The sequence below is a fragment of the Pelmatolapia mariae genome, linkage group LG16_19 (assembly GCF_036321145.2).
Source record: "Pelmatolapia mariae isolate MD_Pm_ZW linkage group LG16_19, Pm_UMD_F_2, whole genome shotgun sequence".
Taxonomy (NCBI): domain Eukaryota; kingdom Metazoa; phylum Chordata; class Actinopteri; order Cichliformes; family Cichlidae; genus Pelmatolapia; species Pelmatolapia mariae.
The window spans coordinates 30137501-30152570 of NC_086241.1; the positions used below are offsets into that span (position 1 = coordinate 30137501).

The window sequence follows — 15070 nt, forward strand, 5'->3', positions numbered from 1 at the left end:
ATTTCTGTCAGGTTTTCTGACGATATGGGAGTACCTGAAGAGGCTGTTGACTTGGGTGGACCAAGAAGAGAATTTCTAAGACTTCTGATCGAAGCTTTGCCCCTGTCTCCAATGTTTGAGGGTGAAGAAGGCAAAATGAACTTGGCGCTTGATAGTGCTGGTATGTATTGATTTTAGGCTGATATCCCTGGAGTAATGCAATAAAAAAATCATTTTTATGAAGTTCTTGTCAAGCGCTTTTATGCATCTATTGACATGTAATGTTTTTCATTATTTCTAGCCATGAGGGAGGACAGGTACTTCATTGCAGGCCGAGCCATTGCAGTAAGCCTTTTACATGGTGGTCCACCAGCAGGCTTTCTGTCCCCAACACTCTTCTCTTGCCTTGTTGATGGCCCAGATTTGGCTAAACCAGTTTTAGAAGATGTTGCCGATAGTGACCTGCGTGAAAAAATTAAAAGGGTAAAACTGATTTGTCAGTTGTTGGATAATGTTTTTGTATTGTGTGCATTTCGTTCTACTCCATGTATTAATTGGGGCCCATTAATTTTTTTATTTGAAGGTTAAAGAGTGTAAATCCTTTGAAGATCTGATAGTAGCAACTGAGCCACTTCAGGAATACTTAGCCAATGCTGGCTGCCTGAGGCCGCTGCGGAGGCTGGAAGACAATGATCTGCTTATACATGACATTCTCATGTTCCAAGTAATACACAGAGTCCGTGGTCCATTTGAAAGGTATGTATGTATTATTGTCCAATAAGTAACTCAAACCCATGCTGATTGCCTTGTATTCTGGGAATTTTGTGTGACATTTCTTTATGTGTAGGTACACCATGCCTCCAAAGGTGACAGCATCTCATGAAAAAATGCAGATTTGGGATACACACTTTTGATGATGTGAATAATCTGAAGTTTAAATATTTGTATATATAATTCATATGTTTTAGATTATACTTCTTGGATCCATTCATTTTTGATGTGATTTGTGATTTTAAAGGTAATTCTGATTATCATTTAGATTTCAGGATGGACTACGGACACTTGAGGTGCTGGACAAAATCCAAGCTCACCCAGAGAGTTTTCGCACCCTTCTATGCTGGTCACCTTCAGTGCTTACAGCTGACCTTCTTGACAGCCTCTTTACCATCCGCCTTTCTCCAGCTGGGAGCAATAAAAGGTATGCTGAAGCAGTTGTCATTAGTTTCTGGAGAGACTACCTAACAGATGCAGAAGGTAAATTTAGCGTTTTAAGCATTGTATGTTCAATTTATAATGCAGTGCATCTTTTCATTGAATCAGTTAAAAGTAGAAATGCTTGCTGTTTTTTGTCTTTAATGCCATTTTTGACAGTATTGCTTTTCCTTTAGATCAAGACGGAACACAGAAGCTGGGGACAATTCTTGCCTTCGCCACTGGAGCCAACACTGTTCCACCAATTGGCTTCTCTCCACAACCGTCCATTGAATTTCTTCACCAAGAGCCTGATGCACAAACCATGTCTAAACTACCCATTGCAAACACGTGCATCAATTGTTTAAAGTTACCACTTCATACCTCTTACAAAGACTTTCAGGAGAATATGGACTTTGCATTAGGTAATACGCATGGTTTTGGAATAGCTTAATTCCTGGTCAGGTTAGTATGCTAATCTGAGCTTTGCACTCAGTTAAATTAATGAGTGTCAATCATTAAGTAATTCTAAGGGGGGGGGGGGGGGGGGGGGGGGGGGGGGGGTTGAATATCATTGCATTTTCTTTCCCAGAAATCAAACAAAACATGTTCCACCTAAAACACCAATTAACACACTTGAGACCAAGCTGAATTTACTTTATCTTGCCATATTTCATATTTCACCCACCTATTTTGTGATTGGAGGCTCTGTTTTTGCATTGACCTTTTAACAAATGTTTGTTTGCTTCAAGTCTTTTTGCTTGTCAGGGTACCTTTCTACAAGTATACAATAGTTATAAGGACTAACATAATTCAATTCAGTTTTTTTTTCATTGCATTAATGTATGTGCATTGTGATTATTTTTGTTTTGTAGCTTTGCACTTGTTTGTTGCTTTTATTCTCTGGTGTTCTTCAATATTGTTTATCTGACACTTCTATTGTATTTGATCAGTGATCCATGTTTGATGTATTTACTGACTGTATTAATGTTAATGTTATCAGTTTGAGTCATCTTGTTCCAAGACAATACATCTGGTGATTGTGATTACCAAAAACCTCAATAAAATGTGGTCGCACAAATTTATTTTTTCTTTTAACAAGGTGTTTTAAAACAAAACATGGTTGTAAAATCTCAACACACTCACATAATACAACTCATAAATTCTTTAAAATTGTATACAAACCGTCAACATGCATGTAAAGGTTGATAGTAGCATTCTTGAAATTTAAAGCTGTGACTAAACTTTTAATAATACTGAACTAACAACAGTCTTGGCACTGTATTCTTTTTAAGCTGCACAACCACAATCACAGTAAATGAAATTTCTCCAGAGGCCTTATTGATATTTTAGGATTGTCTCTCAAGAAAACGAACAAGGTTGCAAAATAAATCTATACCGTTATTGCCATCATCTTCAAATGGATCAAAGGTCTGTTGAAGTGTAACCATCATGGTGTCACTGATGGAAATGTTAATTGATGGAACAACGACATTATTGTTTGTCTCCAGCTCTGGCAGTGGTCTGCATTCATCAATACCAAAGTAATTTTCACAAATACCATACATATTTGGCTTATGTATTCCTGCGTTGTTGATAATGCCCCTTTGCCACAGCTGAAGAGGGGTTTGCCCTCCTTGTGTTGAAAGTCCATGGTTATTCCACTGGTTCTGAAATTCTGTGGCAGCTCTTTGAATACGTGGCAAATATATATAATGAAGACAAAATAAATGGACCTCATTAAGTGAATCTAATACACCATGCTCCTCCATAAAATTGAAAAGATTAACAAAATGATATGAAACCACTCGATTTAATTCTGCCCATAATCGCTCAATTCTTTGATTATGCACAGACCTGCCAGTGATAACACTATGCCTGTTCAGTCCTTGCCTGTAAAGCATGAAACGGGCAACACCAGTGTTTTCTAGTCCATGATCACATCTCACTCTGGATGGCATTCCAAACACCAACCATGAACAGTGACAAAACACTTGATGCCCTGTTGTTATCTAAACACGCAAGGTAGATGATGGTTCTACTGAAACCATCCACACAGCCATGGAACACCATCCTCCATCTCACAAGTTTGTGGTTTCCATCTATATGCCTATAGAAAAATGAAATAAGTATAAGTTATGTATGGGGAAACTATGACATGGTCAAGGATATGCACAAGTTTGAGTAAATAATGAGTTATTTTGCTTTAGGTAATCCATTTCGCTATAGACTTAAAATCAGGACTGTTTTTCTGTTAGAATTTTCTCACCATAACTGATTGGGGAAAGGAACAGTCGTCGACGTATTGCATTGCGTCTTCTGAGGGAACGTCCAAAGGGGTCAGTTTCTTGTAGACTTTGTCTTACACGCCACCTTTGAATGCGTAACCCACGTGACCTCAAGCTGCCATGCACATATCGTTCACCTGCATTTGTGGTATACTGAAGAATTTCCCTAACAACCCTGTTCAGGTTTTCATCGGATAATGTTGCATAAGTCAGTGGCTCAATGCCAAGGTCCTCTCTGTGCCTGTACAGAGTACGGGAGCTAACCCCTAAGCATGTTGCAATGCTTTGCCAGTTCATTCCAAGAGATACTAAATGAGATATTTGCTCTCTTGAAATGCTGTATCGCGGTCGACCTTGAGAGCAAGTCATGAGAGGTGGAGGTAGCAAGACAAGTCTGTTCTCAGATGTAGTTCCTTGTCTGGTTTCATAAACAGTCAGTAAAAAATTTAGCCATCCATTTAAGGACTGTAATGTATTCACTGCTTCTCTATTTCTTGCATCGTCAACAAATCTTGAGATGGACAAAATTCCAGATAAGGTTTGAATGTGATCACCAAGTTCTCTATGGAGCCTCTGACGAACAAAAGAATCTGTAGCTTCTCTTTGAATTTGTTCCAAACATTCTAATACATTATTTAAAAAAGTTCTAATGTCATTTTCATTACTACTTACTCGACAAATTAACTGCAATACTAGCAAAGAAAGCAGGATGACTTTGAACAGCTTCATTGCTTGGTTCTTCTGGTTTAGGTCTGGGTATGTCAAGTAAGTTCTCCAAGTGTATTACATTTCCTGGTTTAAGAGTGACTTCCTGCTGAAAGGATGAACTTCCTGTGTTAGGAAATGCAGACATGTGAATGTCAGAATGTATGTATACAAGTGTAAAAGATAAACACTGGGATTGTATGTATATATGAGTATAGGAGTACAAATATATATGTGTTAAGGTAAAGGGTATGTATATATATACATGACTAGAAAGAGCTGCACCTGCAAGGAGAATAAATATATGTCAGCATAAAAATATGTAGCATTAAGAAAAATAGAATACATGTGTGTGAAAGGAAGATTAATGGATGTATGTGAGAGTGAATATACATGGATATGAAATACGAATAAAGGTGTGCGAGATGACAATGTATGTATGTAAGACTGACAATATATGTGTGTGAAAGAAGAATGTATGTGTGTGAAAGAAGAATGTATGTGTGTGAAAGAAGAATGTATGTGTGTGAGAGTGAAAATATATTTGTGTGAGAGAAGAATGTATGTGTGTGAGAGTGAAAATATATGTGTGTGAAAGAAGAATGTATGTGTGTGAGAGTGAAAGAATGAATTTTGGCTTGTACGGCCCCTCATATCTTTGGCTTTGTTATGTTGACTAAGCTTTTAACATGATTCACTCATGACATGATCGCTGCTGCTCTCAACTGTCTTGTCTCAATTGTCAATCTCAGTCTTTCATTTCAGACAGAAATGAACTTCTCATATGAAATTACAGTTTAAGTTTCAGAAATTTTAACACATTCAAAGATGTTAATAAACTGATTTTTGTTTAGTTTTGGTGTATTTTAACCACGATTGTAATTTTTTGCCTAGATTGAATCATGACTTAGTAATGGAACTTTTTTGTTAATAGAACTTTTAGTGACTTTATTAATGTTTGATCTATTTTTTCGTCTCCCTGCAGGCAGCTTCACACACCCAGTAATATCCTCCTCCTCTCTCTGGCTGTGTCAGACTTTCTTGTAGGTCTTCTGCTGATGCCATTGGAAATCTTTAGAAGCACGGCCTGCTGGGTACTTGGTGATCTCATGTGTTCTGTTTATATTTATGTGACTGTAAACATTACCTGTGCTTCAATAGGGAACATAGTTCTAATATCAGTCGACCGTTATGTGGCTATATGTGACCCTCTGCATTACCCCACCAGAATTACTGTAGCGAGAATCAAACTCTGTGTTTGTTTCTGTTGGTTTTATACTATTTTCTACAGCAGTCTTTATACAAAGGATATCCTGATTGAACCGGGCAGGTATAACTCCTGCTGCGGAGAGTGTGTGTTGGTCATCAATGATATTGTAGGAATTGTTGACCTTGTCTTAACTTTTATTGTTCCAGTTGCTGTCATTATAGTTCTGTATATGAGAGTGTTTGTGGTGGCTGTGTCTCAGGCTCGTGCCATGCGCTCTCATAATACAGCTGTCACACTGCAGCGTCCACTGAATCACACAAACAAATCTGAGCTGAAAGCAGCCAGGACCCTTGGAGTTCTTGTAGTTGTGTTTCTGGCATGCTACTTTCCATTTTACTGCTATGCCTCTGTTGTAGAACACATGGTTAATAATCCATCTGCATTGTTTGTGTTCATGGTATTTTATTTTAACTCTTGCCTAAACCCTTTGATCTATGCCCTATTTTACCCTTGGTTTAGAAATGCTGTAAAACTTATTGTCACATTGAAGTTCTTCAAGCATGACACCAGTGAAGCCAACATATTATAGGAACATTTTCTTTCTTTTAAATGTTAAGAGTTCTGAGTCATCCAGAATGCCTGTGCAATTTGTTTGATTACAAATGAATTTAAAAAGATATGTTTTATTTTTTTAATTCTATTGAAGATTCACTATGACTGATTTGTTTTTGTGGCAGAAAATAATACATTAATTGTGACTACAACATGTGAAAGATAATTTCTAGTAAAATTTAGCAGTAAGTACTCATTTCTAGTTCCCTGAGTAATTAAATAATGTTAACCCTGGTGTTTCTGTGTGTCTGTTATTATTATTTTTTACTGGTGTTATATTTATTTCATATGTAATTTTTCCAGGTATATTTCTGTCATGGCAGGGTACAGGACCCAGAAGCAGACACTGCGAGAGGAAGTGTAGGTTTCAACAAAAAATGAGCCTTTATTTGGGCTGATGGCAGCAATAAATGTGAAAACTATGGTGAGTACAGCAGACAACCTGACAATGAACAAAGGAAGACAGAAGACTTAAATACACACAGGAGGTGATCAAGGGAAGTGGGAACACATGGGGAAACAGCTTGCTGAAATAAACATAATGATGCCACTGGGAAATTGAAACTAAACACAATGACAACAAAACACCAGACTCTTTCAAAATAACATAATAATAATAATAATAAGGAAACATGGAGACATAGACATGACAACATAAGCTTGACAGACCTAAAAACACATGACAGACTAGGCAAGAAACAAAACACAAAAACCAAGGAAACAGATGATGAATAATGGCTGACCTAAACTCAACTAATCCCTAACACATGAATTCATGACCACAAACCTAACATAAGAGACTCAAAAATACAGAATAAAACTCAAAATGCTGGGTCAGAGACCCAGCCATTGACAATATCATGTAATGGTACAAAAAGATTTAAGAGACCAACAGCAACGGTTACTGCACAACTCTTTCTATACACATATAAAGGTCTTCTGTCAAATATGCAAAATGACATTTTTTAGTTTTAAAAATCTAAAATATTTTGACAACAAGACAAAACTACAGACAAGATTATGCCTTCATTCTTCATTTTACTAAATGGCCTAATAACATTAATACTATTAATTTAAAGTACTGTATTATTTTACTATGCTGAAATTACTGTATCCCAATATGAACCATCATGTTTGGTACTGACTTGGTGAAGACCATGGAGCTGATAGGTCATGGCTTCACACTCTTAAAAAAGACACATTTACTATAGATGGTGTTATTAAGTAAGTAAGAAGCATGGACTAATACAAAAACTGCTGCTCATTTAAATTACCCTTGTGTTTGTGCAATTGCCATTTAGATACAGTGCAGCTATGCAGAGAAAGAACAACTAGGACTGATTTGTGAGTAACATGCCATTTGGAAGAGCAGTGCCACTGTATATTGCACATATATTGCAATAGTGCCACTGTATATTGCACATAACAGTGTCTTCACTGTCTTCACTGACTGTGTGTCACACTGTAAAACCTGACAAGTTAAGTTAACTCAAATGATTTGGGGAAACCGATTGCACCAATTGATTCAAGCTTTATAACTTAAACAGTTTTGGGTTATTTAAGTACTTCATTAGAGTCCCGAGAACCCAAAGCAAATATGATAATGTAACTCAAATGCATTATGTTTATTTACTCATTGTATTTAGTATGTTTTAACTTAAACCATTAAATTTGTTGTACTAAGATGCTGTATTTATTCAAACTTATTTAAAGTGTTACATGCTCATATTCAAATTAAGTTAAATTAACTTAAATAGTTGTATTTAAACAACTTAATCCAATTGGGGAAACCGATTGCACCAAATGGTTCAAGTACTATTAACACAAAACCAAGATATTGTTCTTTCCATTCAGTTTTTATTAACTTTAGCTGCAGAGAAAATACAGAATGAATACAACCATACTTTCAGTCATAAACTATGACTGCTAAAGCCATTATCAAATAACAAATAATTAGGCATTTTAAAACGTGCGCTTTTAGGGAATTTTGAATGTTTTTTGTAGCATTTTGAAAATCGATTAAATATACAAAACACAAATTTAGTAATGTAGACCTGCTACATAGGTGTACATCATAAAAAACTGTTGAGAAGCCGCAAAGGTATTTGTGGCTTCTCAACAGTTTTGCCCAGACCTCGAATCAAGTGAACTGGCACTCATCACACAATTAAAAAATAAAGCTTGAAAGTATACTGTACATATTGACTAATTATCAGTTATCTTCCAAAAGATCTCCATGTAACTAAAATACATTCTTAGAAATAAGCTTAATGTGAAGATTTTTTTCAATCACAAACAAAATGTCAAATATGGATTGTCTCCTTATTCTTAGCTTTCTCCACATTGCTTTTTAGAAAGCAAATTACCCTGAACAAATAAAACTATTGAAGCCATTCACAGATAACTGAAAAAGCACAAATATACTGACAGTGAAAACAAACATCATCTACACAAGCTCATTTTTTAGTGTCTGCAATTTTGGTTTTAGTTGCTTTCTCTCATCGTCTAGCTTCAGCAACACTACTTGAATGAACTCAAAAAAGCCAGTACACTTCTCAGGATAGCTCAGATGCAGAGCATAGATTAGCCCAAACAAACACACCAGTGCATCAGTCCATGAGTGATGAGTCATAACAACCTGATCTTCAAGTACTATGAACACTTTGCGTAGTGAGAAAGGAACTCCTCCAGGCACCTCCTCTTCATCGACATCAGCAACCAGAGCAATTGTGGCTTCATAGAATTCAATTTCATCCTAAGATATATAATACAGAGTGCACAATTATTCATCTGTAATATCTCTATTAAAAGCATAAATACAAATGGTCAGGCACCTTTCTTCAGTTTCTCAAATTCTATATATCATAACATATTTTAAGTTGACAGTGAAGGTTCATTTTTCATTCATCCAGGTAGTCAAATCAAGGATGAAAGAAGTTTATAAGTCATTCAACTTCACGTCTTCAACTTTCAACCCAAGTCCAGATGACTTATAAACTCCTTTCAACCTTTTTTAAATTCCAATGTGCAAATTATTGTAATACCCAAGTACCTTGCATGTTTTGAAAATCTCTGAAGAATCCTCCTTGAGGTACATTGGTAGGCCGGCCAAAGCTGTTGTTCTAGTTGCATAGATGTCGTTTTTGTCCTAGAAAATAAATAAATGTATATAAATATATACAAACATAACAATGGCAACTGCCAAGCAAGCAGAATAATAATTAGTATTTTTAAATACCTGTTTTCCATATGCCAACAAAAGCTGCTCCATCCTTTCACCGAGTTTTCCTCTTTTTGTATAGTCCAATCAGCTGAGGAGCATAATCATCCAGTGCAGCATAAAACACATGTGGCAGATTCTGACTGGTGATCCGATGAAATTCAAAGTAGAGCTGAGGAGTATCCAAAAATATTATAAGCAAAACACAGCATACTATATGAGCAGCAAATGTTATATACGTAGTTGTACTTACCTGTGTCTCATGAAAGAGTGCTGGCCATCTGTCCTTGAGCTCTGATACAGGAGGAGAAGTTGTGACAATCTCGTCACGCCGGAGTGCAAAAGTGCGCATCATATGCTGATGAATGAGAGGGATGTCTCTTTCTGCTGAGGTCTTCTTGAACTCCTCTACCATCTCAAGTCTTCTGGTTTCCAGAGACTCCCTTGTTTCTCCAGAAGGATAAGAAGGAAGGAAGTTGACCTCACCTCTCCTAGGTCTTTTAATATTGGCCCTTGGTGAAGCTCCATCTGGGTTTGTTCTGCTGCGCTTTCCAGCATTCACAGCAACATCCATGATGCCAGCTTTAGCCAACTTCTTTCTTTGGTTTCCCATTTTATATCTCAGGCTATTCTTCCACCCTTCCCACCCAGTGTCAGAATTCCTTTCTTTCAAACAGGGATGTTTTCTAACTAAAGCTTCTGCAGCCTTGCCAATTTGTGTTGTACTAGGGTATGCTTTTAGTTTGTAGATTTCTTCCCCCATTGTCTCAAGTATGTTGTGTTTTTGATCTCGTGTCAGTGTAATTACTTTCCCATCTTTATCAAATGCTGCATTACCCTCTCTTAATACATGTTCCACTTCATAAGAAAATGGCGGAACAATAAAAACCTCTGGCCATCTACTAATACGCTCTGGTGAATCTATGGTATCAGTGCTATCAGTCTGAAGGATTGTGTCATCAGTGCTCGTTGAAATCCGGTCCAGCTCAACTAACCTGACAACTTTAACAGATGCTATAGCTGGCAGGTCTTCTATTTTAACCAAATTACACAAGGCATTATCAAAATCTGGGTCATGAAACTGAAGCCGAAAGTCAAAAGTAAAATTTAGCCTAGATTTGATCTCATCTATGAGGGCTTGCACACTGTTTGGACGAGATGGCAAAATAAGTTTTTCAGCATTATCCTTATCAAGGATGACCCTCAGCTTCAATATTCCTGTTGCCTCCATCTGAATTTTTTATTTCTGTAACAGACAGGTTTCACATATTATAGTGGCATTTTAATGCATGTTTGTGTTTACAGTTATTTACAAAATATTAATAGTGCAAAAATATAAAAACATTTATGTGAATACAAAAAAACTGAATAGATGAATTACCTTTACATTGGTTCATAAATTGGTGGAATCAGCTGATGTCTCAGTTCTGTTTCTTTAGTCAGACAGTGGAATGAAATGGTTTGTTGTTAGAATGAGTTCATTTGCTATCTTGTAAGCAAAATGCGGCATGTGGTCAGACAGTTGGCACAGAGATTTTACACTGTGACGGAGACCCCTCTGTTGATTCTCTGCTACTTCATATGAACGCAAGTGCTCAACGTAATAAGTGTCATAGTCTTTCAAGAGAAAATAAATGTTGTTTCTGATGAGCAGTACATTAAGAATCTCTTTGAACTCTGGCAATGCAGCATAAGCACCTGTGCATACAAACCTGCCAATTGCAAAGTTTGTGCCATTAATTGTAACCTTTTTTGTTGCATATATTGTGTCGCTGTCAGCAATACCTGAAATAAATGATTGTGTATCTGCAGGTAATGATGAAATGTACAAAGACTCCATTTTGGATGTTTGCACAGGTGGTTTGAAAAACTTTGATGAGGACAAATAAAATGCCATCATGCTTTGATGTCTTTCTGCCAAAGTTTTTAGTACATTTTTGTAGTTGTGAGTGTCATGAATTATTTTTTTGAAAACCTTATGCTTTCCCTCAAATCTCATTGTCCAAAGATGAACTAAGGGACCAAAGCACTTTATTAAGTGCGGGTAATGCTCGATGTAATGATGCTTTGGCCTGAATCGAACATTAGGAAACACTTCCTGAAAGAGTTGTCTGTGATCTAATATTTTACAGGCCATGTACTGAATGGTCTCGTCACTAAAAGTATGAGACATGGCAAGCTGAACTACGTCCTTTAAATCCATTAGCACTTCCCAAAAGGCGTCTCTTTCTGGAACTTTGGAGCCAATGAGAAGAGGCAACAGTCTAAGAAGGGCATGATTTTCATGCCCGTTCCCACCAATGGTCCCTCGCCTGGCAAAATTTGAGGGTATTGGATGAGGGCGATCAACTTTGTCAGAATGTTGGTATGGAAAGCGCAGAATTGCTCTGTTTAAGTCTTCTAAGGTAAAATATCTCTTAGAAATCAAACCTTTTAAACAATGTGCCAACTCCACTGGAACGACACCTTCAAACAGGTCGTGTAGGAGGTCAGGTGGGAATCCTGTGACAGGATGGAAGAAAGAGAGATGGTCAGAAAGAACACAGGTGTTTTTAACACCATAGTTTTCCTCAGTGTCATCATTCTGAAGCTCTTGCACAAGATTATCATGAGCATCTTTTGTTCTCATTACATAATTCCCTGTAACAGCATTTTCTGTTTGCATTTCTGTTTGGGTGGCATGACAAAACCTACAGAAATATGTAGACCTGAAACTCTCATTGAAACCAGCAAGTCCATGGGCAGCAAGGTTGTCTGCCACAACAGAGTAGACAGTGCCTTTAAGACATTCACCAAGAGTCTCAATGTAGACACCTACTTCTTCAAGAGTTTTCAGATCATTTAAGAGTGGTGACAACATTTCCTTATACCCAAACTGGCGTACATCATTGGAATTGCACAGCAGAGCAAGCTAAGTGCAGTGTAGAGCAGAACGAAATTTAACTGGAAAGTTTGCCAGTGTCCAATAAACTGCAAAGACTTTATGTATTTTCTTTGAGGTACCAAGTGGGTTTGCGATTTCAAAATCATCCACATAAAGCATTATTGACAATTTCTGTCCCTCTTGTGACAGTAGAACATTTTCCTGGTAGTAGGATCCATCACAAAATGACATGAAATGTCCAGGAATCTGTGTGGGTGCTTGTTTAATTTCTTCAAGCACATCATTTTTTTTCAACAACAATTGCAAAGATGTGAGAATAGGCACATACATATAAGTGTGCTTTGACGATTCAATTAAATACTCCACAGGTTTGACATATGGAAAATTTGCTTCATAATATGATTTCCTCCTCTTTGCTGTAGATAGTGGTCCTTCAGATGTGACACATTTATGTAAAACATTACTATCAGAAACTGCCTGACAAATCTCATCCACCAGTTTGTCCGTATATGTACAGTTGTGCTTTTTCAGTATATCTACAACTGATTTTCTAACCAGAGGTTGTGATAACAAAAACAGCTGATCAATATGCTCAATAATCTCCTGTGTTGCTCTCTGGGACACATGGAGAATGATCTGCATTTTCAAGAAAAATCCAGCCAGATTGTATTGCAACTGCTCTTCTAAACTCTCAATTGCATTTGACTGGTGGATGCCACTTGATTGTCATCTGATGACTCTATTGAATCAAGTTGCATGTCATCTTTTTGTTCTACATTTATAACACTTTGCACAATGCCTTCATCGTAACTTGTTGAATTTTGGTGGTCTCTGCATTTGTGGGCATTGAAGGTTGAGTATACATTGGTTTTAAAATTGCAGTTCTTGAAAGGACATGGAACAGTTTCTTTTCGTTTTAAATGCCCCCTCAGATGGATAAACATTTGGCTTTCAATAAATGGCTGCTTAAAATTACACACAGGGCAACAAAATCCATAATTATTCAAATCTAGATAAGAACCGTCTTTTCTTTGCGTGGGAGTGTGCATTCTTGACATGTGTATCTTTAATGAATTAAATGTACTAAATGTACACATGCATGTGTTGTAGAGACAGGGTAAGGGTGAAATTGTGGAGTACTGACCATGGTTGAGCCGATAATGCTTCAACAACATGACTTTTATGACAGTAGAAAAACTACACAACTTGCAATTCCACATTTTGATGCCAAATCGTTTTAAAATCACCTTTACTGTCTTTAGTGCAGTGCTGGATGATCTCTCGGCATGCTACTGCTCCTTCAATCCATCCTTCAATCGTCAGACTGTAATAACACAAAAGCCATGAGAACAGAAAGCTAGCAGAACAGTTTTTACTTTTAGACTTTTACTTCACTTAAAAACAGTCAACCTGGATAACACAAGCTTTGAAAACAGTAAGATTTATTCTTGCACTACAGCTCATTTTCAATTCAGGTTGGTCAACTACTCTATACGTTATAAACAGTGTTGGGGAGTAACTGAATACATGTACTGCCGTTACGTATTTAGAATACAAAATATGAGTAACTGTATTCCGTTACAGTTACCGTTTAAAAAGGTGGTATTCAGAATACAGTTACTTTGTTGAAATAAATGGATTACACGGCGGTACTTTCCTGTTTCATATTGTCGCGGGTCAGGACTGTTTGGGTTTGTTTGACAGCTACGCTCTGTTGTTCCAGGCGGCAGCGTTACGGTTGCCATGGTTACAGGGTGACGCGCTCTCTCTCTGCGTGTTTCCTGGGTGAGAGAGCGCTTTTTTGTTGTTCTTGTTGTGCTAAGCTAAAAGGCAGAATGCTACAGGCATGGCCCTAAAGAATGTAGCCTCATGGGCAGTGTAGTCCGTGCTGCAGCGAGAATGGACTGCCATACCCGTTATGTGTCTGTGAGCGAGGGAGGGAGAGAAAGGAAAAGTCCGAGCTGTCACGGAGCAAAAATGGGAGCTGGAAGCATGTAAATATAATAATAACCACTGCAGCCAAGAAGAGTGCCTGACGAGCCCATTTGTAAGTAAGCTATTAAGATTCAACTGTACACTGTGTTCATGTTTTCCTCCGGAAACAATAAGTTCCGTTGGAGCAGCCTTTCAACGCCTCTCTGTCTCTGGCTAGCAAAGTTGACCCAGACAACAAAGTAAAGCTAGTTTTCGGCTACCAGCCCGACACGGAACCCACCGTATTAGCCAGAGGTCCCTTTACTACGGTTTGGAGCCGCGGACCTTCAGTATCAGTAATAAATCACAGCAATAGTACATTCACGTAGTTGTAAACAGCATGATAACATATTAAGTAATCCAAAGTATTCAGAATACGTTACTCTCATTGAGTAACGTAACGGAATACGTTACAGAATACATTTTGGGGCATGTATTCAGTATTCTGTAATGGAATACATTTTAAAAGTAACCTTCCCAACACTGGTTATAAAATAATAAAGCAATTTTACACAAGTGAAGTACACAATAGGCTAACCCTTGGAAAGTACAGAGTCAGAAACGTTTAGGTTTGGTGCAGTGCAGCTTTGAAAAGGTAAATTATTTCACGACTAAAATGCCGCTAACCATCATATTTAAAATTTGTTAAGGCGAAGTTGTCCACTAAACTCTTAAATCTTCTACTATTTTCACACGCACTGTCAAAAGTAGGCTACATTTGAAATTGATAAAGTTCAGGGTCAGAAAAGCCTAAACACTGATTTTAACAAAAGTTTTGTGCCATGCAGTTTGCAAAAATTAGACTACTTACCAACTATTTGATTGAAACAAGCCACCAACCGTTAATTTTTTAAATTGTGAAGGCAGACTTAATATAGCGCTAGGCGGGAATTGTGTGCTAGCAAGCTAAGTTACGTTTTTCTATATAGCTACTACAAGAAAGTAATCTGATAAATTACAACAAAGTACAACTAAATCAAAGCAGTCTGATAAATGTACGTTTTGTA

The 15070-nt window shown here is 37.3% G+C and overlaps 2 protein-coding genes across 2 annotated transcripts in view; both read left to right on the forward strand.

Annotated features, from left to right (window-relative positions):
- The window catches only part of LOC134644542 (uncharacterized), a 6193-nt gene extending 4569 nt beyond the window's left edge, over nucleotides 1-1624 (forward strand). The window contains exons 5-9 of the mRNA XM_063497631.1: nucleotides 1-160; nucleotides 281-462; nucleotides 563-735; nucleotides 1019-1233; nucleotides 1368-1624. The exon at nucleotides 1-160 is cut by the window's left edge and continues 157 nt beyond it. Coding sequence (XP_063353701.1) covers nucleotides 1-160; nucleotides 281-462; nucleotides 563-735; nucleotides 1019-1233; nucleotides 1368-1624 — 987 coding nt within the window. The remainder of the gene's footprint in view (nucleotides 161-280; nucleotides 463-562; nucleotides 736-1018; nucleotides 1234-1367) is intronic.
- LOC134645862 (trace amine-associated receptor 13c-like) overlaps nucleotides 1-5962 on the forward strand; it is an 11383-nt gene extending 5421 nt beyond the window's left edge. Inside the window, exon 2 of the mRNA XM_063499476.2 lies at nucleotides 5149-5962. Within this exon, the coding sequence (XP_063355546.2) occupies nucleotides 5149-5962 (814 nt within the window). The remainder of the gene's footprint in view (nucleotides 1-5148) is intronic.
- The last annotated feature ends 9108 nt before the right edge of the window (nucleotides 5963-15070 follow it).